We start from the raw sequence: 27,874 nt of genomic DNA on the forward strand, positions 1-27,874 counted from the left end.
TCATTCTCTGCCTCCAAGAAGCACACAGTCTCACATGGGGAGACAGAGCCACCACTAACAATTACACTCCCTGGAATAACAGCTGCAGTAGAGAATGCAGAGACCCCCACAGAAGTACAAGGCAGATGACAGAAGAAGGACATTTCAGGCAGGGAAAGAGAAAGGAGAGAGTCGGGTCCTTGAGGAGGACATCCCAGAGAGAGGAAACAGCCTTTGCAAAGGAGGCAGACATGTTCAAGGTCAGAGTAGTGACTGAGAGATGCATGAATATGTGGCAGTGGATGAAGGTGTGTAAGGTGGACAGGGGTCCACTCATGCAGGGGATGTATGTCATGCTGAGGAGACCAGACTCTGATTGTGACTATATTTTCAATTTAAATCCTTATCATTATAATCCAACAAGATAGAGACATTTTAAAATAAAACAGTTAAAATGAGTGCCAATTTTAAGGTTCAGTTGTCTTGAATATTAAACCTGAAATGATTAGCTAACTGCTTCTTTGGACTAAAAGCTACATGAAGGCAGGAATCATTTCCTCAGCAAAGCACCTACTCAAATTCATCCAATAGAGGACCCACTAGTGACAACTGATGAACTCATTTGATTCCAACACTTATTACGAAGTAGTTCATTTCCTGCAGTGCTTGACTAGATATTGCATCAAAAATGCTACATAGATGTTTCATCTGATCTCTACAAGCTTGTACTCTAAGATATAACAGTTGTTATTATTCTTAATTTTCAGAATTAAAATGTCATTGCTCTGTGTGACAGATTGAGAAACAAACGAATCATAAAAATACCATAAAAGCTAATAACTAAAGACAGTAAGTATACTAAAATAAATCAATGTAAGATTATAAAGGAACAGAATTTTCAGTTATTTATTATGATTTGTTTTATTGAGTTGAGAAATCTATTAACCTTTTGACATGAGAAGACGGAATTCACTAAATGAGTTAGAGAAGCTCTACTTCCATTGTCATCACCCTCTTTCAAAATAGTGCCAACATTTTCATAAGTTACAGAAATGCAGTGGGAAAACACTATCCACTGTTAATTGACACGTAGACATCTGTCATTGTTCATGAGGACTGGATGAATGTGGTGCGTAAGCCTATGCATAGAGCATTCACACTGAACTTCTGTGGTCTGTGTGCTGGCAGATCAGTCTATTTTCCCTTATTGGCATGATGCCATCTCTGTTTTGAATTAGACACTCTAGTGTTGGCAGCTGAGCCTACCATATTGGTCTTTCCACCAGGCATGCCTTGCAGGGATCAATTGCTATGAGTCTGATTCTTCTAAGTACTTTTCCTTTCCATGGTCCAACTTTAGGAGCTGTTCTATCTCAACAGATATTTGGAAAGAGGCTGCTGATCCTTGGTCAGCACCACAGCACTCAACCCAGCTTCTTAAATTGGGGAACACATATTCTCACTTCAAAATATGACTGTGAGTTCAGACATTATATGAAGAAGCCATGACATAAAAGGGGACATCTTGCTGCTATTTTTTACTCAATGGCCGGTAAGTTTGTAAAGATATAGGAAAAAACAAACTCAGTTTCTCCTATTATAATCTCACAACACAGAACACTTCTGGGGACCTCTGGTCACCTAAATGTGTGGGGTCTTCTCTCCACCAAGTAATCCTTCAGCAGTGGATTCTTCAGCAGCCATCAGCTGGGTGTTTTCCCACTTAATTCTCCCAGTGTTAATTCTGACACCATCTACCTGGAGACAGCATCAGATACCACAGATTGAGAGCTCAGTTCCACAAGACCATCCTCCATGTCAGACACCAGCACAAGCACAGCTGGCCCTCCATATCCACAGGTTCCACATGTGTGTATTCAGCCAACAACAGATCAAAATATTGGGGGGAAAAACGATTTAAAAAATATCAGGAGGGTACTGAGTACGTATGGCTTTTGCAACATCATAAAATAAAAAATCTTAAGTTAAACCATCATAAATCAGAGACTGTCTATAATTTGCCAGAACAGCTCACAGAACTCAGGTAAACACATTTACTGGTTTACTGAAAAGGATATTATCAAGGTTATTGATGAACACAAGATAGAAGAGATGCACAGGGCAAGCTATGTGGGAAGGGGTTTGAAGCTTCCATCCCCCTCTGGTTCACCACCCCAAACCTTCAAGCGTTTAGCTCAGTCCTTTTGGGTTTTTATGGGAGGCTTCATTACATAGGCATGACTGCTTACATCACTGGCCATTGGTGATCACTGGTAACCTTTAGCAGCTCTCCTCTCCTGCCAATATGGTGGGTAGGACTGAAAATTCCAAAGCTCTAATCACCTGGTTGGTTCCCTGGGCAACCAGTTTGCCACTGGCTGATATCCAAGAGGCCTCAGCCAAAAGTCAGCTCATTAGGATGCAAAAACACACTTATCATTTTGAAGACCCCAAGGACTTTAGGCATGGTATGTCTATTTCATAATAAGTATCACAAAGTTACAATGGTTTTATACTAAAATAATGTGTGGAATATATTATGAAATACAATGGGTAAAAATTTTGCATCAAATTTTAAGACAACACATAGTACTCCAAGGAAATTGTATGTTGGCAGAAATTGGTTTTGACCATGTACCCAGAGACTTGGGGTAACACATTAGTCTTTCCGTGCCTTGGGAGCATTTTGATGGAAAACTTTGAGAAGCAGTAATATGTGGAAAGGGCACAGGCTTTAGAACCAGACACAGGTGAGTTTGAATCCCCGTTCCTCCACATTTTTTGAGAGTTTGACTTTGACCAAGACAAGTCTGACCTCAGGCTTCAGTGTCCTCATCAAACAGAAAGGTTATTTAGTATGAAGATTTATGGCCGGGTGCAGTGGCTCAAGCCTGTAATCCCAGCACTTTGGGAGGCCAAGGCGGGTGGATCACGAGGTCAAGAGATCAAGACCATCCTGGTCAACATGGTGAAACCCCGTCTCTACTAAAAATACAAAAAATTAGCTGGGCATGGTGGCGCGTGCCTGTAATCCCAGCTACTCAGGAGGCTGAGGCAGGAGAATTGCCTGAACCCAGGAGGCGGAGGTTGCGGTGAGCCGAGATCGTGCCATTGCACTCCAGCCTGGGTAACAAGAGCGAAACTCCGTCTCAGAAAAAAAAAAAAAAAAAAAAAAAAAAAAAAAAAAGATTTATAAAATATGTAGCAAAGTCACAGATGGAGCCAGGTGAGATTTTTAAACCATGTAAGATGAAGTCACACTCTTACTAAAAACCTTCCAACAGCTTCCTTTTGCCCTGTGAATAATGCCCTACATGGCAGTATCATGGGTTCCAAACCTTTTAGTACACAGACCCCCTATGGCAGTCTGGTGAAGCCTGTGGGGTCCTTCTCAAAATAATGTTTTAAAATTCATGAAATAAACTACATGTGATTACAAAGGAAACTATGTATATTGAAATATACTTAGACTATTAATAAAAACCAAACATGCTACAGTAATATATGTACTTCTCTATTACCACATCAAATAACATCGTATAGTAACAGGATTCTATAACTACAGTAAGTTTGTAGCAGTGATGCACAAATAACATTTCAGGATATCTGCAACAAATGTAATTGGATACGAAAATATCTGTGATTTTTAATTGTGAAAGTCACAGCTACTGCTGTTCTACTGTGGGTTTTTTTTTCCTTTGCCTACATTCATGACTAGAGGAAATGGTAAATTTCATTTAGATGCTAGTGAAGACAAAAATGTATTTGTTCTCATCTTTGTTCATAGACCCATGGATTCTAACCATGAATCCCTTGGAAATCCACAAACCTGGACAGGGAGCCGGCATTCTAAGTGGTATTCTCTGACTTCATCTCCCATTATCAATCACCTTTGCCTACGATACTTGGACCACACTGACCACTTGCTCGTCAAACACATTCAACTTAGCCCACATTAAGCATCTGCTTTGCTTTTCTCTCTGGAATTCTCTTTCCTCAGGTCTTTGTATGGTTGTTTCTTTCCCCATCTGTATCTCAATCCAATGTCACCTCCTCCAAAGGGCTTCCCTGACCACCCCATGTAGAGCAGCCACCTACCCTTGCCTCCCCCTTCATCACACCACCCTGCTGTTTTCTTTATAGTAGTTATCACTGCCTAAAACAATTGTGTTCATTTATATATTCTTGTGTTTATTCTCTGCTTCCTTGCCCCCAAATGTGAGCTCCATGGGAGCAGGAACTTCACCTACATGTTCAGTGCCATATCCCAGGTATCTAGAGCAGTGTTTGGGTCTATTACGTCTTTGCTAAGTGAAAGAAAAAGTAGTAAGGGCTCCACAAATGTATCCTCTCATCCTTCACTATGTATTTTTGGTATGGTGAGGATATAAAGAGATGAAAGACAAACTCCTGCCTTCACATGGTTTACAGTCCAGAGAAGGCTGTGGGGTGATGCTGTGGAAGGTACGCCAGCATTGTGCTGGCTTGGGCTCCCGTCCAGGCTCTCCCACTTGCCTGTACAACGACGAGCAAATCAGTGCTAGGGCCTCAGTTCCTATGGGGTCAGATAAATGGGTTGGACAAATTTATCTTCATGGTGTATGGTTTATGATCCTTAAGAGCTAACAGTACAAAGCAGCACATGCGGCAAGTGAGGGATTCTGACTCTCGGTGGAGGGCACAGCACAGATTTAGAAAGACCTCTGAAGTGGAATCAGTCTCCAACAAATCATGAGGAGTTGGAGGATTTTCAGAGTGATGAACTCTCAGGGTTGAAAGCAACTTAAAAGGCTGCCCAGCATGACCACTAGGTGATACACTGGATGTCTCTCTCTGAGTCCATTTCTGAAGAGGTAATATAATACTGTTGCTCTTAGATGCAACCCAGCGTGGGGGTGAAGAGTATGAACTGTGGAATGGCACACTGCCTGGGTTCAAATCTCAGCTCTGTTGTTTACCAGCTATGTGAACTTAGCCAAATTACTTAACTTCTTTGTTTCTCAACTTCCACCTCTGTAAAACAGAAATAACACCAATATCTTCTTTATGGGGTTATGGTCAAGAGTAAGTGAAAAAAATGAGTGTAATATGCTTAACATACTTTACGTAAACATTACTTAATGATTTTTTCTGCTAAACAGTTTGCTGGTGTGGCAAACTTATTATGTATCCCCTGAAACCATTTTCCCTTTCTCCATTGTAATTGAATTTCTACCGGCTAAGGACTGCATTACTCAGTTTGGAGTTTCTGTGAGCCAACATATAACTTGATCTTACCTTTTCCTTGACATTCACATGAGTATTGAGTTCAGCCATCTTGCTTCTAGTGGAATCAGTCCTATAAAGAAGGAAAAAAGATTAAGTTTTAAAATTGATTTCTCAGTGTGTTATTTTTATGCTCTCTTCCAACACAGTAAACAACTTCATTCAGTCATAATCATAAATATCATTTTAGAATGTAAAAATACTTTCAAGCTAAGCATTTGACTTAGATATGTTCTAAAAGCATGTTACAATAACTCTAGAAGACAATGCAAAATCTTTTATTCATACTGTATTGACATGAAAAATGACAAAGACAGATGGGAATTTATCTAAACTGTGTTTCTTCCTATTATGTAAAAGAAAGGTCATCAAAAATAGTGAGAGAAGGAAAATTGTACCTATTTTAACTAAGTATTATCATCACAATCCTCACTGTCTCAAAGCTTTTATCAGCTCTTAGGTAATCTAACAAACATTTATTGAATATAGCCCTTATCTATGTACATAACAATACCAAGCACTATAGGAAAAACAGGAGGAAATGATTCCAGGTTTAAATGTAAGTACCCACCCCCAACTTTTTCCTCTTATTTTATTTTATTTTATTTTTTTAACTTTTCTCTCTATCTGGAATGCTCTAATTTCAGATCTTTTCAGGGTTGTTTCTTTCCTGTAGTCTTTTTTGTTGAGCCTGTCTCAAAACCTTTTTTTTTTTTTTTAAATTTGTCTCAAAACAAACCTCAAGGAAAACCTGTCTGTCGCCCAGGATGGAGTGCAGTAGCATGATCACAGTTCACTGCAGCTTCCACCTCCTCAACTCAAGTGATCCTGCCATCTCAGCCTCTCAAGTAGGTGGAACTGCAGGTATGCACCACCATACTCAGCTAATTTTTGTATTTTTTGTAAAGACAAGGGTCTCACTTTGTTGCCCAAGCTGGTCTCAAACTTCTGGGCTCAAATGATCCTCCCACTTTGGCCTCCCAAAGCACTGGGATCATAGGTGTGAGCCACTGCACCTGTCCTCTGCAGTCTATCTTAGCTCAAGTGTCACCTCCTGCAAGAGGGCTTCCCTGACCACCGTATCTAAAGTTGCCACCTCTCCTGCCTTACTCTCCAACAGAATACAACAGTTTTAAATCTGTTTTTTCACTTACCAACATATCATGATCTGGAATATATCATATTCCAGATCAATACATATGTACCTTCACCGTAATTTTTATTGTCCGTAAGTTCATAATCTCCATTTGCAAATGGACCCTTAAAACTGCCCATAACCCTTCTGTTTCTTTAAAATCTTTAGGTTTTCTGTCTTTGGTGTCCAACCTCCTTTGTGAAGTGGCCCCCTCTGAGAAGACCTGTATTCTGAAAATCAAGCTGTTGTGTTTTCTTTTCCCTTATCTGGTCAAAATCTTTCACCATTATAATGGAACACAGATCTTAAGTCTTTAATAGATTCAATCTTTTTGAAATAGAGAATAAATGACTTAAATGCACAAACAGATTGGTTCAGAAATTAGCAGCCAGTCAGGCCACGATATCAACATATACCACCTGTTTGCATGTCGCGTGCTTTCAATAAATAACCAATGAAACACGTTCTTATATTCTTCTTGTCTTTTGTTATAAGAGTGTCCCCACCTCCAGAGTAGATACATGCTACGGACTTGCAAAGAATCTCTGATTCCTCCCCACTATTTTCTTTTACACCTACATCTTAAATAAAGCATAAATTCAGATTCACTATCTTTCGCTGATTTTACGATGAAAGTTTGGTAATACACAATGTTAACTCTATTACTATTCAAATTATTCTCAACTAGGAATCCACAGAGACAAATTATCAAATACTAGAAACAGTAAGATTATTATAAGTTTCCAAATAATACTGCCACTGGCACATGCATTTGGACATGCTAGCAGGAGAGACCCTGCATACTTGCTTCCAGTAAAGCAGCACTTTTCCAAATGCTCTGCAAAAGTGCCCAATCTATTGAAAACACCCTATAAATGGTAAGTTCTATATCCCCTTACTTGGTATACAGGATAATCAGTTGGTGCGAAAGTAATTGTGATTTTTGCCATTGAAAGTAAAGGCTAAGTCTGCAAATACTTTTGCACCTACCTAATAGCTGGCAAGTAACACTTGAATTTTATTTTCACTTATTCCTGCCCCTGAAAGTTACTCACTTGTAAAGGACAGGATTCTTTTCTGATTATTTCTCATAGTGAACATGAATGATGTGTGAAGTACAAAAACAAATAACTAGCTGTTTTTGTTTACAAGCATGGGTGGAAAGTAAAGCCTTTGGTCAGTCATTACAAGCCTGCAAGATAGTTTGTAATCATTATACTGGAAGACATCTGGGCAGCTGGTTTTCTTATTCAAATGAAAGTTTTGGCATTATGTAAACATACACTGTATGTAAATTTTACAGTGTGTGACAGTATGAATATATGCATGAGAGGAAGGCAGAGGTGGAGGAAGGGGAGAAAGGTATACCTGAGAACTATGAAGAACTAAATGGTGACAGCTAAATTTGGTGCCATTAAAGAACCTGTGAGCCACAATGTCTTTCATTAGACTAGATCAGCTGACTTCTGGACACATCTGATTTTGCCATTACAGATATGAGAAATCTAATAGAAAAACCTTTTGGTTTTTTTTGCATTTGGGCTTTGATGTCTAGGATTTGGATGTGCAGCATTTTCTAAAGCTGACATGTTATAATCCGCAGAGGAATCACGGAGGAATTCCATTGAAGATAGAAAATTTATGAGATCTGAAGACATGGTGACAGTGGATGGTAAGCTATATTTATAACACACACACACACACACACACACACACACACACACATCTCTCCTTGGCAATTCCCTTTCTCTTTGACCTCAAAGTCTAACTCAAGAAGACTCTTTGGGACTGATGCTAGTAAGATTAATTACAATTTTATTCAAATCATAAGTGTAGTTTTTTGTGGAAGGAAAACACTGGCTGTAGGGTAGAATAGGCCTATTTTAAGTTTCTCAGATGAAAAGATAAGATAAAAATAATTATAGGGACCCATTCCTTGCCCATTTACTCTCAATTATTTTTCCCATGTGGAAGGCTGCCTCTACAGGCTCTACCTTCCAGGTGGGTTCCAATACTCTCTCCACATCACAGCTTTCTGCCAGCTGGCGCACAACAGAGACAATGTGAAACTAGTTAAAGTGTTTTAATCTAAACAAACCATAAATTTAGTGTGTCTTAAAGAATTGTAAGTTTAAGTGACTGGATAGTCAAGTTGGGTTCTACAGCTAAGGATAAACACTAGGGAAACAGTGGGACAGGCGAGGTTATTTTCAGTGCATCCTGAAGGTTCTCGTTGAGTGTCTGCACCTTCCAATTGGCACTAGCCCTTCTAGAATATGCAGAAGCACACACCCTGCACCTGTATAACATCATGCGCTCATTACCTTTCCTGAGCTGACCCTCCCTGCTATGAAAACGAAATTGCGCTGGGTCCCTATTTTGAGATTCTCTTTTCTGCTATGAACTACATCTGCCCAGTCAGCTTAATTTCATCTGAATCTTAATTGTTTAAAGTAGTCAAGGAACTTTTCAATATATTTTCACCTCATTCCATATGACAGGCCCAGGGTTTAGCAACGTGAAGCCCCAGCCCTCCAAGGTACAGACATCTAGGTTAGCCCAAGAAGCCTCTAATGCTGTGATTTTTAGGACCGACAGTGAGTAACAGATGTTTGGAGAAAACAGACCTTCCCTAACATCTTGGTCACCTGCTTGGTAGTGTATCACTGCAAAACATGACTGAATACTCACACTTTAACATATATCGACCACAAGAGCTTTTAAATCTACAAGAAAGGTACAGGGATCTTTGACTTTTTGAGAAGAACCTGGTTTCTCCTTGCTATTAATCATTTAAAATTGTTCTGGGAACAGATCAGTTACTGAGGGCTAACAATTCAAGTCCATGGATACATGTTCCATACATACTAATGAATCAACACAAAATTAAGATACTCAGAAATATAAGTCCCGATATTGGTGCAACATTTCAACAACTTATATATTGTTTTAAAACTTTTTACCTTAAAATTGCAATTTAGATTTCAGTACTATCATTACAAACGTATATCGATATCATCATCTGATTTTTATATATATCCTAAAGAAAACCAGAGATCAAGGAAATTGTTAAAACTTATTAGGGAAACATATTAGTCATAAGGAAAAGAATTTCACCATTTTAATACATCAGCTATATATACTTTTCCACCATAAAATGTATAAACCACAAATATGGTTACCACCAATCACTTCAAAAACAGAATTATATTGAACTGAACTACTCATGAGCAAAGATCTTATGGAATATGCATTAACAGTAGCCAGAAAATCTATTAGCTTAGAACAAAGATAAATATTTTTTATGAATAATAAACTCAAATAATAGAAATTCTGGCAAATATGGTTGTCTCAGTATTTCCAACTGACATAATTCAATGAAGTTTAATATGTATGACAATCTGTAAAGTTTTTAAAATATATATTTATGTTTCTAAAGCAATCATATAAAACACTCAAAGTTCTAACAATGTACTGAAATGTCAAATCACTTTCTGACTTGCTTGTCTCCTTTCTCCCTCCTGTTTGATTGCATAATCAGCAATAAAGTTTCACTTTTGTTTCTCTGAAACCCATTATTGCTCTTAGGTTTACTTTCCTGTTCTCGGGTATTACATCACTTTGCTGGAACTGGATTTAGGAAATCATAAGAAATATATAAGAAAAAATTTTAAGTAATGATTTTAACAAAATTTTCAAGGTTATTAATGCAAAATTTCCCATGATTTGCAAAAACATAAAAATCATGGTGCATATTTGGGGCCATTAATAGGGTATTTCATAAATTATCATAACGCATAATGTAAGCTGGAGTGGTTAGATAAATGCCAAATGTCATGACGGTGGCTTAGAAAGGGAAAATGACCAAGTTGGTAAAGACTGGATCAACTTGACTTTCTGGGTAATCATCAGACTTAACCAGGGAGCTCTGAAAAAGTGAGGTTTCTGGGCCCCAAGGTCAGTTAGGGAAGTTGTGATGGAAAACAGCAACTGCCAGGTCATTTTCATGCAAAGCCAAATTTGAATGTAGCTAGTCTAAAGCCGAGTGTGCTGGAAGAGTTTAATACAGGCCAAATTTCAAAGACTGAGTACAAAAAAAAGGAATATAAGTTGCCTCATTGATATGTTTTATATCGATTATATGTTGAAATAATAGTATTTGACAGACTGGATTAAATAAAATACAGTTTTACAATTAATTTCATCTACTTCTTTTCACTTTTTAAATGTCACTGCTAGAAAATGTACAATTGCATGTGTCACTTACATTATATTTCTATTGGAGTGTGCTGTCCTAGAGCAGAGGTTCTTAAAGTGTGGTTCCCAGATGAGCAGCATCAGCAACACCTGGGAACTTGTTAAAGATGCAAATACTCTGCTCCTCACCAGACAGAAAGAGAAGCTCTGGAGGGCAGGGGCAGCACAGCAATCAGTGCTTAACAAGCCCGGCAGGGTATTCACATGCACACTAGCAAAACCTTGAGAACCACTAAGTCTCCATCCTGGAACATAAAGAAAGAGCCTCTTCCTTGATCCCAAACACTACACACAAGAAACAGATTTTCATGGAAGCCTAGAGAGATAAGGGGAAGGCCAGTTTCCTACATATTTTACTTCATTAAGGAATAATCTTTTCACAAATATATTATTTAATAATAATCAGCACACTTCCGGAGAACTTAAAATGTACCAGACACTCTGCTAAGTGCTTGATGTACATTTTTTTTTTCATTTTGCTATCACAACTCTATGAGTAGAAATTAAGATTATCCAATTTTACATATGTGGAAACTGAGGCACAAGGAGATCTAACTGCTCAAAGTCCCACAGTAAGCGTCAGGGCCAGGACTCATACCTAAGGCAGTCCAACTTAGCAGCCCACAGCCATTGGGCTAATAGCACCTCAAAACCATCATAAACGAGTCACAGGGCTCACTGTCTATGAACTGCAGTAAGAACTCTGCCAGGAGAATAAAACCATTCCTTGGGACCTGCCTTCTCAGGCCAGACAGGCCCATGATACATGCCTTGCATCCTGCATGTGCAGGATACATAAACTGCAGCATGAAACCACTCCACTCACATGGAATGGGCACAGATAAACTTGTTTTAAAGAAATGGCTATTTTTGGCTGCGTGCCATGTATCACGCCTGTAATCCCAGCACTTTGGGAGGCTGAGGAAGGTGGATCACCTGAGGTCAGGAGTTCTAGATCAACCTGACTAGTATGACGAAATTCCGTCTCTACTAAAAATACAAAAATTAGCCAGGTGTGATGGCTTGCCCTTGGAGTCCCAGCTACTCGTGGTGGGCGGGGCAGGGAGGGGGAACAGGAGGAGTCTGAGACAGAAGAATTGCTTGAACCTGAGAGGTGGGGTGGAAGTTGTAGTGAGCTGAGATAGTGTCAGTGCACTCCAGCCTGGGAGACTGAGAGAAACTCCATTTCCGACTCCCCCATCCTCACTGACGAAAAAAAGGCTGTTTTCCTGCAGCTTCCTACCTCAGGTGAGGGCGCAAAGGGTTGCAGTTAGTGGGCCGTTAGCCAACAAATTGTTTCCTGGGAGCTGTAATGCTGCCGAGTGGCTCCATGACATTCTGAGGTCTAAAGGCATAACTAATTGAATGACTAATTTAAATTACTAAGTTGGAGTAATTAAAAGTGTCTGTGTACCTGACTCTGGTATAAGCCTTAAACAGTGCTGTTGAAAAATCCTACATCACTATGATCACGTAGATCCTGAGACATTTTCTCATGGCTGCTTCAGAGGAGAAGAATCAGCACTGATCTTGTGCGTAGGAAGTCAATTACGCCACGTGACTTGAGAAGCAGCAAAAATTTTCTCAGGCAAAACAGTATCTAACAGCATCTCTGAGTATGAGCTTCTTAAGAAACATGCATTTCTACTTAGTTGAAGGCATGCCATTACCTCTGGAAGAAGGTGCACTATCACAGATTAATTTATTTCAGTCTCCTGCTGCCATCAGTTGGCCCTTAGCAGACAGCAGTGCTCTGAGAAGATGGGAAACAGGACAGGTAGGTTTTGATAGGGAGAGCTGGAAGGGCTTCACAGCTGTCTATAAAGAGCACCATTCATCCTGACCAGTCACACTGTAGCATGAGGGCCTCAGGTCTCCAGGCTGGAGGAAATGAACTCTGTGGTCCCTTTTGGCTCTCAGGTGCTACGGGTCTGTACAGGCACTGGGAATTGATGGAAATGCTTATAAAAGGCATGGGTGCCGTCTCCAATGATGTACAGTACTAGGCTATTTCTCTGTACAGATCACCTTTAAAACAGAGATTAACCATCCCGTGCCCTAAGCACAATCAGGGGCACTTGCATGCCAGCTGAAGAGGCAAAGCGTTCCTCTACAAAACTGAGACTTGGTCTACATTGAGTATTAGGTATGTTTTCTGTTGCCTAACTGTTCAATTTCCTAATCTCTCTTCCGTTTTGTCCCCTCTCTCTTTTCCCTCCATCCTTTGCTATTCCTTATGTAGCATGGTAATACTGAGGTCTCTTATATTTCAAGTGGTTTTGCTCTTTGTTTCTGTGGTTTCATTTCCATAGTCTAATAAAAGTTCTTGCTCCTTAGAGGAAAGTCACTTTAATTATTAGGAATGAGAAACATAAACAATGAAACAGTGATGACTGAAATATGAATTTCATATGAAGATACTTAGACTGGTATTTTTTTGCTTAATTTGGAGAAAAAAATTCAAGGTTGCATTTTCATTCAAAGGCATTTCAATGTACTCAACCCACTGTTAGAACAACTTCACTGAAAAGCATTTTAAGGGCAAATGTCAGAAAAAAAAAATTCACATTTAAAAGCTCTGGCTTGCCCTCTTTTGAAAAGCAGGGTTAGCCTTTGGTTTAGAAATGTCACTGCCTACTAAGTTCTTTGTGGGGGGAAGAAAGAAAATTGAATGTTTTATTTAAACAGGTCATTAACAGTCAATACTTATTTGAAAAGGCTTGCTTTCAGAGGCAGATAAAAGCTTCCAATCACTTAGAATATCACTTGAGCAGATCTAGGGCAAGATGTGCTGATGCAAGTTTGAGACCTTTATGGGAGAACATCTTCACTTAACAGCCCGGAGTGCTGAGTGCTTGTACGGCAGGCAGAGTCATCTGCGTGGCGCACACTGCGTATATGCTGCACGTACACGGTAGAGCAGAACACAAAGCACACTTTATGGCAGGACCAGCTTTGAATTTTCCATTTTAGTACTGGCAAATGCTTATGAATGAAGATTAACCATTTTTGCATGAAGTGCCAAACCACCTCCCCACAGCAGCAGAATGCAAATGAGCGCAAAAGAGCAAAGGACAGCTAAAATAAATGCGGCAGGTCTAAGGCAGTGCAAGCACAGGGGGACGAGGACACACGGCAGGCTTTATTAGCATTCACCTACGGCATGGTTTTTCTATTTAATTTGAAATTATTTCATTTCATAGGTCTCTGCTTGCTTGAGAATATAAATAAATGCCTTTTTCTAAAAGTGACCCAACGCTGGCTCCTATAAAGATCTGCTTCTGATTGCTGGGCTTTAAAGCAAACATGTGTTTCCATAGAGATGTGGGCGACCTGGACCTTGTGCAAGTACCCACTTGTATTAGCAACTCAATTATACTAGGTTCTTTTAAGATGCAATGATGTAAGCTCAAGTCTTTAAAATATGCCCATCCTCAGAGACGTCTCAGGAAAGGTGAAGTGGCCAGCGTTACGTGAAGCAGAGAAGAGGTTCAGCAGAATAAATGCCACCCTCTCCAAGCACACTGTAATTGGTTCTCTCCCTGCAAATCACACTGCTTTGCTCCCCCATCCCCCTCACCGCCCGCTGGCAAATCCCAAATCCCAGAGGGGTTTGGACAAAAGATCAAACATAGTTCTTTATACTCTGGAGCCCCAAGTACTTTACCCCAAACTCTCCAATGTTGAAAAAGAAATATGCATTCCCTTTCTTCCTTTCCTTCCCCCATCTCTTTTAACTAGCTATGGGCAATTCCTACAGAAAGGGCAATGATTTTTCTTATAATTTGACAAACATTCATTAAACATCAACAATACGCCAGGGCCTGTGGAGAATGATGGCAATGGTTAAAGCTACACTGAACTGTTACCGTATACCCAGCAATGCTCTAAGCAGGTTCCATGTATTAACGTTCTCCTTTAATTCTCAGAATCGCCCTAAGCAGTGTGTACTTCTATTTTCATTATCACAATTTTATAGAAAAATAAAAGGGACACAGAGAGGTAAGCTACTCACTAAGTCACACAGCTATTCAGTACCCGGCTGAGCTGAGATTCAAACTTAAATCTCCTGGCTCCAGAGCTCTTGGCCCCAAAGGAACTTACAGATCAAGGATGAAGACAGATATGTACACAAAAGCACAGGAGAGAGCCAGCAAGGGGGTGGGGCAGGAAATGAGATTCAGAACTAAAAGAATTAGAGTTGGAATTCACCTGGCTCAAGGTTCTGGGCAGAGCAACACTGGGGCTGAGGTCTGTCCAGTTTGAAAGACCCACCCCAGAGAGTCAGGCACAAAAGAGTATTAGAGGCAGCCGTGCCATTAGAGGGGCTAGGGATGGGGCCGTATGCTTTTAAAACTTTTCATGGCATCTTTATATGGACAACACTACATATTCATATCCAAAGGAAACATGGATTATGGTTCTGCAATATAACTCTCGACCAGCAAAGAGAACCCCTAAGTAAACCTGGCAAATAAAAGCTCTATGTTTACAGCTAACTCTGGGAAGCTGGCTCAGCTGTCATGGAATAAAAATGTGGAAAAGAAGCCCATCATCTCTTCACAGCACATTCTGGTTTCAAAAACCTCTGTTCCCACAAACTCACAGTATTCCTAGTTCATTGAATCAGAACTCTCCTAGTAAACATTTAAGAATTTTCTCAAAGTGGCAGAGAAATTCAGGTTCTTCCTAGTTCCTTGAAATGTCACTGGTACTGGCTGAATAAAAGCAGTATATGATGTACTGCCCTGAACACAATGGCATTTGGTGGGAAAGAAATACTTGGGAACAGTGGCAGGGCTTGGACTTCCAGCCAGGAGAGCGCCCATAGGCAGCCTGCCCCGTTTCCACCCCATTACTGTCCTTCCTAGGGTCTCCCAGCAAATGCAACCTCAACTCACTTTTTAAGGTTTCCTTGTGCTCCAAATCAGGGCTCTCGGCCTACAGTTTCCAGCGACTGGCTTTCTCAGCAGGTAGATAAACTCTGTTCCCCAACTGGCCACTTTCATCAACTTGCTTTTACTGTGACCAGTAAGTCATCTTAATAGTGACGCACTTGGAGCCAGAAACCGGGGTAGTAGCAGGATCTTGGGTGTGGCTGAGTAATCAGCAGTGGGCTGGTGGCCTTGGCCACCGGAGCAGCAGAAAGACTCACCTTCCAAAAGACTGCTTGCTTCCTTTTTGTAAAACTGCCCAGGCTTTTTGCCTTCAGGCTCCTGTTAGTGAATCCCAGCTCTTCATCCTTCTTATCTTAGGGAAGGTATAGCTCTAAGTCTGAACTTGCAACCTATACACTGACTGCCCCTGAGGCTGAGAAGAGGCTGGGACTGTCGTCATCATTCCAAAGGTCAGTTTCTGGGCATGACTGTCTGCTAAGGGCTTCTTATCTTCTGAGCGACGCCAGGACAGGCATATGAATCAATTAGTACACATTCTAGCACTGTACCCTGAAAAGGGTTCCTGGTTCTAGACCTAATTGAAAACATCTGTTAGCTAATTTTGCATTAAATGGAAAAGGTACAAACCATGTCCAGGGGGATACATTTTATCGAGGGGCATGTGCTCACACAAGGGGGTCAAGTTCTTGCCTGATGTTTGTTCAGTTTAACAGCAAAAAGCCAGGGTGAGAAGCATGTGGTGGGGTACATTTGGGGCAGAGTGGAGAGGGGTTTCTTACCTGTCAGACCTGCTGTACCTACACACATTAGTCCTATATATGTTACCTGTTTGCTGGTTTGAGGTTTAGAAATCTACACATACATTCTACATGTTCTTAGAAAAGCTCTCTTCCCTCCTGGATCAGGCTTCACTTGGTCCCTACCATCAGAGCCCATCTAGCTGACTGCACGCAGGCAGTCAGCCTAGAAAGCTGCTACCACCAGCCCTGTGCCTGTTACCAACTGCAGGATCTTGGGCCCTTTGATAATCTCAAAGAGGAAACACTGCCTATTTTCTGCTATACAGATTTTTTCCTTATGTTCCTGTGACCAAAAACAAGCAATTGCAATTCACCAAGATTGAATCCCAGCTCTGCCTCTTACTAGTTGATCTAGGCCCTGTTTCCTCCTTAGTAAAATGGGGATAATAATAGTAACTATGGCATAGAGTGGTAAGAAGGATGAAATGAGTTCATGTTTGTAAAGTGATTACAACAGTGCCTGGCACACAGCAAGTGCTATAAAAGTGCTGTAAAAGAATATAAATAGATTCCCTCATAGCTCATGTGTTGGCTTTCCCACTGTCCTCATTTTACAGGTGAGAGTCTAAGGATTATGAGGTTACCAACGTGGATCAAGCCAGTAATGGAGCCAGCACTTGAAACCTGACCTTCTGACCACAAATTGTCCTGGTGTGTCTATGCCCTTCCCTTTTCCATCTAATAGTGTCATCTGATGGGAGAGGTGGGGTGACTCCAGAGAGGAGAGCGTGGCGGACCAAGGCTAGGGGCCTGACTGCAGCCCTGCTAAGGCCATAGGAACTCTCAGGGCTCTGTCTGTTTCCACAGGGTCATTTGTTTTCTATGCTTTTTAAACAGCTGCATTAGCAGAAGCAAATCCATCACTAGAATATCACTTCCCCATAGAAAGGATCAGAAACCCATGGCAGGTCACCGTTTCCTGCCTTGTAGCTATCAGATGTGCTCAGTGCTTTCATGACCAAATTCACAGCTTAAGGTACTTGTCTTCAGAGGACAATAAACAGTCATAACACAGAAAGAGCAAAGTTCAAATAAATTCTTAGAGCTAATAAGGGAACAATCTAAAAATTACTAAATCTCCTTCCATACATTTTGATTTCAGGTAATGGTATAAACATGAGTAAAAAAATTAATATGATTTTAATTCCCTCTGGTTTATTCTAATGCAGTCACAGATAATAAAAACTCATTTTGATCATTTATTATATGCTCAAGATTCTAGGGAATCATATTTATTATCTTAGTGAACTTTCCATTTCTAGCTGTAATAAAAAATAGAAATTTGTCACCTGAAATATGCTGTAATGGGAAATTAATAAGTACTTCTAAAGTGTTTCAAATATACAAGACTTTAACAGATTTAATACATTACAAAAAGAATTCTTTCCTTTTAAAAAAGACTGCTTCTGATAAATTCCACTTTGCCTTTCTCTCTTCCGAAGTTCCAAATACAATGCCTTTGACAAGCTAAGTGTTCAATGAAGACACATGGAAAGAAATGAATAAGTGTCCTCTCATTTTATTCCTCATGTCTTGCTTGCAATGAATTTTTAATAAGTTTTTTCTCCAGTTTTTAACCCCTCATTCTAAGTTACCACTTTAAATGCCACCCTTTTAAAACCAGCATTGTCAGGTTGGGCACTGTAGCTTATGCTTGTCATCCCAGCACTTTGGAAGGCTGAGATGGGTGGATCCCTTGAGTCCAGGAGTTTGAGTGCAGCCTGGGCAACATGGCAAAACCCTGTCTCTACTAAAAATACTAAAATTAGCCAGACATGGTTGCATGTGCCTGTAGTGCCAGCTACTAGGGAAGCTGAAGTGGGAGGATCGCTTGAGTTCAGGAGGTCGAGGCTGCTGTGAACTGTGATCATGGCACTGGCACTCCAGCATGGGTGACAGAGTGAGACTCTTGTCTTAATAACAAGAAACCCAGCATTGTCCAACATTGTTCTAGCCACATCATTTCACACACCTTCAAATCCACTCTGCTGCTCCTCCCAGCATACCTCCAACCCTGCAATGTCTTTTAGTCATTATCAGAGTCAAGGTCTAATCACGAGCACTCAAACCCTCCATATCTTCCTTATTGGGCCTCATATATCCCCGTCTTTAACCTGGTAACTTCCCTAGCATCTTCTATTGATTTTATTTCTTCTCAATGCAGAGCCTTTTAGGATAATCAAATCACTATGCTATAGCCCTCTAGTTTGTCTCCATCAAAGCCTACACTTTTGCCCAAAAAGTTAACCTTTTCTATGGAGTATTTAAAAAAATAATTCATCTTCACCCAATGCTAAACACAATTAACTATTAACCTCACCACTATATACCTATGTAACTCCAGCATCGATAGGGACTTTTTTTTTTCCTTTTGAGATGGAGTTTCACTCTTGCTGCCTAGGGTAGAGTGCAATGGAGCAATCTCGGCTCACTGCAACATCTGCCTCCTGGGTTCCAGTGATTCTCCTGTCTCAGCCTCCCAAGTAGCTGGGGTTACAGGTGCCTGTAACCCCATGGCTAATTTTTGTATTTTTAGTAGAGACAAGAGTTTTGCCATGTTGACCAGGCTGGTCTTGAACTCCTAATGTCAGGCGTTGCACCCGCCTCGGCCTCCAAAGTGTTGGGATTACAGGAGTGAGCCACTGTGCCTGGCAAATAGGGACTTTTATTGCTGTTGGCACCTATATGCACTTTATGGACCCTTCATAAACTGTCTTATGGCTTGCCTTGGCTACATTCTAAGTTTGTAGCATAAAAGGCTGGAGAGCAGACACACATCCTCCCTTCTTTGCATGAAGATCTAATCTGCCCTATGACTCAACTCACAATGTGGGAAGTTCAGAAAGTACCAGATGCTTCCAATGGTGTATAAGCATTAGCAATACATAGTTTAATCTCTTTCAAATCATTTTTCTGAAGATTGAATGAATCAATACTTTTTTAATACAGTGGCTCAAATAATACACAGCTCTCTTCGCTAAATATAATACCATATATTATTTCCCTTTGTAAGACTTTGGTAGTCATTCAATCTACTTAACACCAATTTTGAAGTGTAAAGGTTTTGATCACCTGTTTGGTGAAACAGACCCATCTCTCAGCTTTGTTTCCATTTATACCCATTCTTGACTGACTTGTCGAGCAAAATAATCAGGAATGTCTGTATTTTTATTTTTTTACTAATACTAACAAGTTCATTATCTAAATGTGGGACATGTCCTTTGAGTGTACTCCCCTGGGCTAGACACTATATGTAGAGGGTGTCTGTCCCTATGAGATCTGAGACTCAATGCCTGTTCTTGGTGGGGGTATATATTGTCATGATGGGGGTGTCAAAATCAAGAGAAATGAGAATGTAACAAAGTACTAAATAAATCATTCTGAAATGACTACAACCATGTACACAAAGTGGCTTCTAGAGGGATGAGATGGCTTTAGTTTAGGTGAGTTTAATCAAAGAGGGCTTCAGAGAAGGGATGTTCTTTTGCACTACTTTGAGGCAATACTGGCAATGATGGGAATGGCACTGCAGGTATGAGGAAGAGTGAAAGTAAAACTTCTCTTGCAGAAACAGTGAGTAATGTGTGAAGCCAGAAAGAAAACCTACCTACTTAGCACACGGAAGTCAATTAATAAATATTTACTGGGGGACCATGATTTGTCTCTGCAAGGTGCAACGTGTTTAGTTAATTACGATGCAGTGTAATTTTAAGATTGACTCTTGCAGGAGATAAGATTACCAGGTAGTAAGCAATGAGATGACATCAGAAGGCAGTATTTGAGGTGTCTATATGGTGTGGTTTATATTTGTCCTGTTCATAATGCAGCTAGAGGTAATATGCTTGTTTCATTTTTCTTTTAGTAAATGGGAGAGTTCCTTCTCATCCTACCCGACCCCAATTCTCCCTCCCACCCCACTGTCATTTTTGGTTACATGGTTCTGAATCTAGATCTTATGCATTTTCTCTGTTATTCTTGAAATGCTGAATTGAAAACAGGATCTTTCAAAATAACTTCAAATTGGTGCATGCTGACTTTCTGTGCTTCAAGTTTTGTAAAAATATATGCTTTAATCTGACAAATATTAAAAGGCTTCAAATAAAAAAAAACTATATAGGTAAGTTACACATACCTCTACGAAAGTAACTCATATTTAAGATTCCATTTGGTTTTATGTTTATTTGTTTTACTAAATACTTCTCTTAAAAATGTGAGAAGGTATAAGAAAGGGAAAATGTCTTCAAAACTTAATCTACATTTATATCTATTTCTGAATGGCTACCAGCCAGCCTTTAAGTCTTGGTTTCATTTTTCATTCTAAGCTTTCAAACAATACTTTACTAGACAGAAGGAGACCACTCTAGATGTCTTATAGAGAACATAGGGTGAAGACTGAGGAAAGACTCTAATGGTCACAGTATTAGTCAGTTTTGTTCTTTTTTTTTTTTTCCTAAGGCAGTCAAATTTAGCATAGGGAGATTATATACCAACTTCAGTGACATTAATGTTAATAAGTTCTGATAACCCACTATCAGACCAGCATAGTCCGTTTTTGAAGAATCCTAAAGCCATGCTGTATGGTGGGGAAAAATTAATTTAGCTTATGACAAAACATTCTCCTTCAAGCCTCTGAATCATCAGTCTCTTGCTTTACAAAGACTCCTTACGTCTGACAGCTCTGCCACGCCTTTAGCAATAGCTATCATTTACTGACCACAGTCATTCATTCGTTCAGTATTCATTTTAGTACTTAGTGGGCACCTCCTCTGTGCCAGGCACCATCCTAGGTGCTGGAGCTACAACAGTGAACAAACCAAACAAAATCCCCTTTAGGCAGCACACTGGATGATTCTATTTCACCGAGAACTCACAACGTACCTGCCTGTAGGCATTTATTATCTCCATTTTAGAGATGAGGGAACTAAGGCTTATATATTAAGGCCCAGGTGCCAGAGTTAGTCAATAGCAAGGCTGGAACTGAAACCTCTCAAACTAATGCCCAAACAGGTGCTCAGTCCACTAGTCTGATGCCATTGTTTTGGTTCAATACAAATAAAGGGAATATGTAGCTTAAAAATTATTAAGAGAGTTCATTCCAGTTCTGACATCTTAGTATTCACAAAAATGAGAATCGTAGATGTAAAACTGGCTTGACAAAAATGGCAAAGGGGGAAGGAAAATTATCAATGGGAAGAACATTTTCTCACTGCTTTAAGTGTTGCTGCCCACTTCTCAGTGAGAAAAAAATCACCACGGAATACCCTTTCCTGGCTACCTGCCACATTCTTTCTCACCCATTCCTTAACTATTATCCCCTTACGTTCCTTTCCCTTTATTCCTGATACATATGGTGTTGCTAAAGCGCAGGTGAAGCTGTCCTGGGAGACAGTGAGACTCCTGTCACAGAACCCGTTCAAGCAGAAGCTGGCTGGCCACTGAATGAGGACGACGGAGAGGGAATTCACTTACAATTCAGGAAGATGGGGGACCTCTGCCTTGTAACTCCAGAATTCCAAAGGGAGAAACAAGGTTGTTTTTGCAGTCTTTTCCCCTGAGTTTCCCATGAGGCATCTAGAGTGGTCTCATTCTGTCTTATGTCTGAAAGCTTGAACCAAAAATGGAAGCCAAGTCAAGTCCAGCTGATACCTACAAGGCACACTGCCAGAAGTCAATTATTTCCTTTGGGTTTTTGTGCCTGGGAGTCTGAGATGGTCGTGGAAAGAGCCTTTCTTCCTGCAGGCAGGGCCAGAAATGCCTCACATCTACGGCTTTGTTAGAAAACAGTATGACTTACCATTTAAAGCAAAATCTAAAGAAGCTGTTGGATGACACAAACAAATACCTTCCAACAGATTTTTGTGTTTGGTTTGGTTTGTAACTCAACCGAACTTTCATGAGAGGCATCTCCTCCTGGTCCTAATGCACCCACAGTCTGAAAGCTGGTAAAGCTTTAACACTGAACTCAACATCCAGTAACTGTTTTGCTATTCTGGAGCTCTGGGACTCTGTATAAAGCACTTTATACATTCTTAAATTAATTTGTGGATAAGACATTTTGTCTTTGCAGATCTTGAGAACTTTATTCTTGAGAGTGCACTTACTCCTCATTTGACAGAGTCTGGAGTCTTCTCAGCCTGAGATATGTACTACTGAACTATAAATGAATCCCCCAGTCAACAGCTTCATTAAATAGCCATCCAGACTTTGCTCAAACGTATTCTACAATGGGGATGCATGCCTCCTAAACGAGTTTCTTCTGCACAAGTCTACTTGTGACTAAACCCTCAGCTAAAACATATTCTACAACGGGACGTAGGCCTCCTAAAAGAGCTTCTTCTACAAAGTCTATTTGTGACTAAACCCTTAGCTAAGATGGAGTCAACTGCCTTCCATGAATGTGCTAGCTCTGCCTTCAGACACTCCTTAAATCTGGTCATTCTTCCAAAACTTTCAGATTCATCTTACGTATGCTTTCTCTATCCTCGTACAGAATTGTTCATAGAATCGAAGGATGTCAGAGTTGGAAAGGACTTTATAATACATTCCTAAATTAATTTGTGGATAAGACATTTTGTCTTGTCAGATCTTGAGAACTTCATTCTTCCCACCCTGAGATACATATATATACTTAGTGGTTTTATTCATATTTTAATGCAGCCTAAGATTGTGTTTTCTTGATAATCACATCACAGTATAGATTGACCATAATGAGCCTACAGTCAATTAAAACCCCCAAGATTTCCTCATATGATCTGAGTTCCATTTCTCCAATCTTTACTTTTGCAGCTGATTTTTCTTTTCGGATCTTAAGTGCACACGTTTATATTTGGCTCAAATTAACTTTGTCTTACCAATTTGGCTGATTTCTCGAGCCTATTAAGTTTCTTTGGGCTAGCAAACCTGTAACTTTCCACTTTAGCTGTCCATTTCACTTTGGTCATTCACAAATTGAAGTATATCATTTATGTCACTTACGCCATTAAGTACAAAGTCTGGGCTTGAATCTCAGCTCTGCCACATAGGAACTGTATGACCTTCAGGAAATTAAACTCTCTGTGTTGCAGTTTACTAATTTATAAAGTGGAAATAAAAGGTTATCAACTACATAGAATTGTGAAGATTAAATAAACTAATACATATAGAGTAACAGAACAGTAATAGACACATACGAGTTCAATAAATGTCAGTTATTTCTTTTGTTTCATCAAAATCATCATCATTCATGTCACTGATAAAGAGAGATCTGGAATAGAACAGAGGTCTATACTGGTTACTCTCTGCAATTACTTTGACCCATTCTTTAGCACTTTCTGGGTTTGTTATGCAAACCCAGTTGTGGAATCCACTGAAACTATTCTGTTATTCAGTTCTTATTTCTCCATTAAATCCATAATGAAACCCTGAGACACTGTAAAAACTGCGTTGATGAAATTCATATATACCCTATCTATTACATTCTCTTCACTTTGCATTCCATTTATTCCATTGAACAGGAAAATCACTTAGTCCTGCTTGACTTCTTGAAGCCTAATGATTATCACTTGCTTTTCTGAGTGTTTTCTGTTTTCAGAATAAATTCCAGAATTTTGCTGAGCTTTTGTGTTTTCTCCTTTTGCCAATCACCAAGCTTTCGGGGATTTCTTCATTCTCTGACATTCTCCCAAGACGACTGACTACAGCGACAGTTGCAGGTGAGCAAGGCCTAGGGATGCACCTCGGGCCAGGCGGCCCCAATCCATGACAAGGCACTAGCATTACACTGTTGGGGACCTCAGTTCCCTCTTATTCATATTTTGTTCTATCCCTACAGGTGAGAAATCAGTATTCTTGATGAAAAAGCAAGAATAAGAAGAGAGGAATAGTCCTTTGTTTTTCTCTATCAGAGATCTTGTCTCTTTCTTGTTTTTTCTTTACAAAAGTAAAACAAATTTATATAATAAAAAAGATAAAAATAATATTGCAGTCTTAACAGAAATGATAACTATGTAATTATTTTTAAAATGCACAAAACTCAGTATCACTAGGATTCCAGTTCTCCATGTCTGGATTATTTTGTCACCTTTATTTTCTGTAGGATTGCTTCTTGTCAGCTTTTTATGTCTTTGGTTGTTTTTAGGATTCTTTATATATTATACTTCAGCTCACCCTAGATTCTGGGCTTCCTGATACTTTTCTATATGAGATTCTGTCTCTCTCTTTGGTATTTGCTCTTGGTTTTGGCCTCTCCTTGCATTCTTTGCAAATGGTCTTTTATGGACCCAGCATTATGGCTCCTGCCTGTAATCCCAGCACTTTGGGAGGCCCAGGTGGGCGGACTGCTTGAGTTCAGGAGTTCAAGACCAGCCTGGCCAACATGGTAAAACCCTGTCTCTACTAAAAATACAAAAATTAGCTGCACATGGTGGTGCACGCCTGTAATCCTAGCTACTCAGGAGGCTGAGGCAGGGAAATTGCTTGAATCTGGGTGGCACAGGCTGCAGTGAGCCAAAATTGCACCACTGCACTCTAGCCCGGGTTAGTATGAGACTCTGTCTCAAAAATAAATTAAATTAAATACTCTTTTATACTCTGAGTTAATTTGAACATCCCCTTTGCAGCCATAACTATTTCTCTTCTATTTTTTTTGGAACTATTAAATCTCTAATTCTAATCATTCAAACAGTTATGGACTGTTAGACTTGGAGTGCATGTGTGTGTGTGAGAGAGAGAGAATGTATGCATTATCTTTGACAATTTGGCAACATAATCATGATTATATTATCAGAATTTCATCGTTGATACTTTCATTTTATACATATACACACGTATTTTTTATATGTATATGTAAAACTTATTGGGTGTCAGCTATGCACCAGGTACTGTTTGAGGAGCTTTAGGAGTAACTAGAAAGGGCCCTAATTTGAATGTAGAGGTGGGCTTCTCATCTCTTCAGTTGTCTTCTCTTTTAGAGTCTCAGACTGTAGAATCATATCTTCTACTTCTCTGAAATATTTGGGATTTCCCCCCTGCAGTCTGAAGTACATGTCTGCTATATCCACCATCTGCTCTTTAGTTCGCACAAAAGCTTAAACATCTTGGTTACAATCCTCCAAGAGCTGGCCCACAGCAGACACTCAATATGTATTTATTGAACAAACTGATAAAAGTTCCTTCTACTTATATTTCATCAACCAATCTTTTCTTGGTTAAAATTAGACCCAATATAATAGTTCCCTTCATTTTCTTTAATTCCCTAGAGAGAAAATGGCAGTGACGCAAATTAGTATCTGAGACCCCATTTCCATTTAAACATGAATAAGACTCCGAGCACATGCCCAAATAGCTTGTCTCTCATCATTCTTATTACCTCGGTGTCATTTTTGTACATTATAGCAGAACTAAATTATACCAGTGCCCAATATGACTGAATGGTCTAAGATCATTTAGTCAACTAAACTGTTTATTGTCCACCACATGCGAGGAACTGTCCTGGACACTGAAGTTTTTTGTTCTTTTTCCTTTTAACTTCACCAAGTACGCATCTTCTTTTGGGTTTTTGGATTCTCACACCTCTGTCTCCCTGAGAAGTTCGGGACTCTTGCTCCAATGGAAACAACCCACTGCACTATTACAGTGGAAACACTTATTTCCCTGCTGTTTCTGCTCTGTTACAAATCCTGCCATTCGTCAACTTTCTTTTTCAGGGCAGATTAGTTAAAACCAGGTTTCTCAACCTTTTTATAATGAAAACTTTCTTATTTTCTTGAAACACTGTTTTAAATACCAAATTAAGTATAGTAATTTAAAAATCAGAACCATGAGACAAAATGCTACATTTTTTATAAACTACAACTCTTACAACTTACCAGTTAGGAACCATTTATCTAAATCTGAAAATAAATAACATTTTTTAAGAATATAGCCAAATTTACAGTGTGATTCAGTAGATTATCAACATGATCAGTAACTTTTAGGATTTGAACTTTCATTTACATATCCATATACTTCATATGTAGCATAAAAATTGGAATTCATTTTCAATACTAGGATATGTAAATATGTGTATTCCTTTCCTAACTTCTTCAGTTTGCTTTTTAGAAAGTAATTAATCTATAATCAAATGTGAACACTGCACTCAAACAAACCACATATTTTCAATATGAAATAAAGATATACTCTTATTTTCGTGAAAAATATAGATATTTATCTAAGCTTCTGTACCAAGATTTTATCATCAGATCATTTTCATTGACTATGATTTGAGTATAGAATAACTTGTCTGCAGAGAAACAACAAATCCATTTGTCTTTGCTGTTTTCCTGGTGTATTGCTAAAAGACTGTGTTTTGTCCGCACGAGGTCATGGCCCTAACCTGGAAGTGGGCTTTGCTGAGTAAGCAGGTCAGAGATCATCATGATTGCAAAATAAGCAAGAGGCATGAAAGTAATGAAGAAAGAGAGAGTGGGAGTGGGGGGAACCCAACTTAATGTTAATTAGCCTATAAGCCAAGCTAAACACAGTTTTTGCCCAAAGATAAAAGAAAGGGTAAGAAAATGTTTCAGGGCCGGGCGCGGTGGCTCATGCCTGTAATCCCAGCACTTGGGGAGGCCGAGGCAGTGGATCACGAGGTCAAGAGATCGAGACCATCCTGGTCAACATGGTGAAACCCCGTCTCTACTAAAAATACAAAAAATTAGCTGGGCATGGTGGTGCGTGCCTGTAATCCCAGCTACTCAGGAGGCTGAGGCAGGAGAATTGCCTGAACCCAGGAGGTGGAGGTTGCAGTGAGCTGATATCGTGCCATTGCACTCCAGCCTGGGTAACAAGAGAGAAACTCCGTCTCAAAAAAAAAAAAAAAGAAAGAAAAGAAAATGTTTCAGAAAAACAGACTAAAATTTATGGGTACTTAGAATACTGATGTTTCTTCCTGTCAAGTATATCTTTTCAATAATATTAAGACTTTGCAGTAAGGTTAAGAAGTAATTTCTGAAAAATGTTTAGTCTATTTCTGAGTCTTCAATTAGTGACAGTCACCAGCAACGTTGAGCAAGTTTTGGAAAAATTAACTGCACTTATAGAAACTCTTAGTAAATTACTACTTTGGTTTATTACATACTATATATTAATAAAACATCTTAATGTGTTTAATTTACAATCAAAAAGTACCTGAGACATGGTAAGATTTTGATTTCTATGGTAATAAGTTTTAGGTATGTAGAAGGCAACATCTTTAAAATTTGTAAGTCTCCAATACAATCTTGCAGTGTGACATGGATTCCTCACATGTGAGCTATTGCAATTATTTACAATTAATACTGCACATTTTTACTGCTGGCATGTTAGCTTGCATTTTCCTTTTATTTTCATATCAAATATTTCACACAGTCATGGTATTACACCTATTACCAACTCAAGTCCATGAATAATCATCAATATTTGCAGGCTTTTTTTCTTATTTGATACTGCTGCTGTTTTTATATAATAGTTTATTTAATTATATTCACTTGAAATACTTAGTATAACAAAAGATTTCATTAACTCCCCCTAGGTAAAAACAGATG

At 39.4% G+C, this 27,874-nt stretch overlaps 1 protein-coding gene across 5 annotated transcripts in view; it reads right to left on the reverse strand.

Annotated features, from left to right (window-relative positions):
- The window catches only part of SPATS2L (spermatogenesis associated serine rich 2 like), a 170,789-nt gene that overhangs the window by 82,930 nt on the left and 59,985 nt on the right, over positions 1-27,874 (reverse strand). For all 5 annotated transcript variants that reach the window (XM_010336460.3, XM_039469500.2, XM_039469506.2 and 2 more), the window contains one exon: positions 5,257-5,317. In XM_010336460.3, coding sequence (XP_010334762.3) covers positions 5,257-5,295 — 39 coding nt within the window. In that variant the 5' untranslated portion in view covers positions 5,296-5,317. The remainder of the gene's footprint in view (positions 1-5,256; positions 5,318-27,874) is intronic.

Source organism: Saimiri boliviensis, chromosome 5 (assembly GCF_048565385.1).
Source record: "Saimiri boliviensis isolate mSaiBol1 chromosome 5, mSaiBol1.pri, whole genome shotgun sequence".
Lineage (NCBI taxonomy): Eukaryota > Metazoa > Chordata > Mammalia > Primates > Cebidae > Saimiri > Saimiri boliviensis.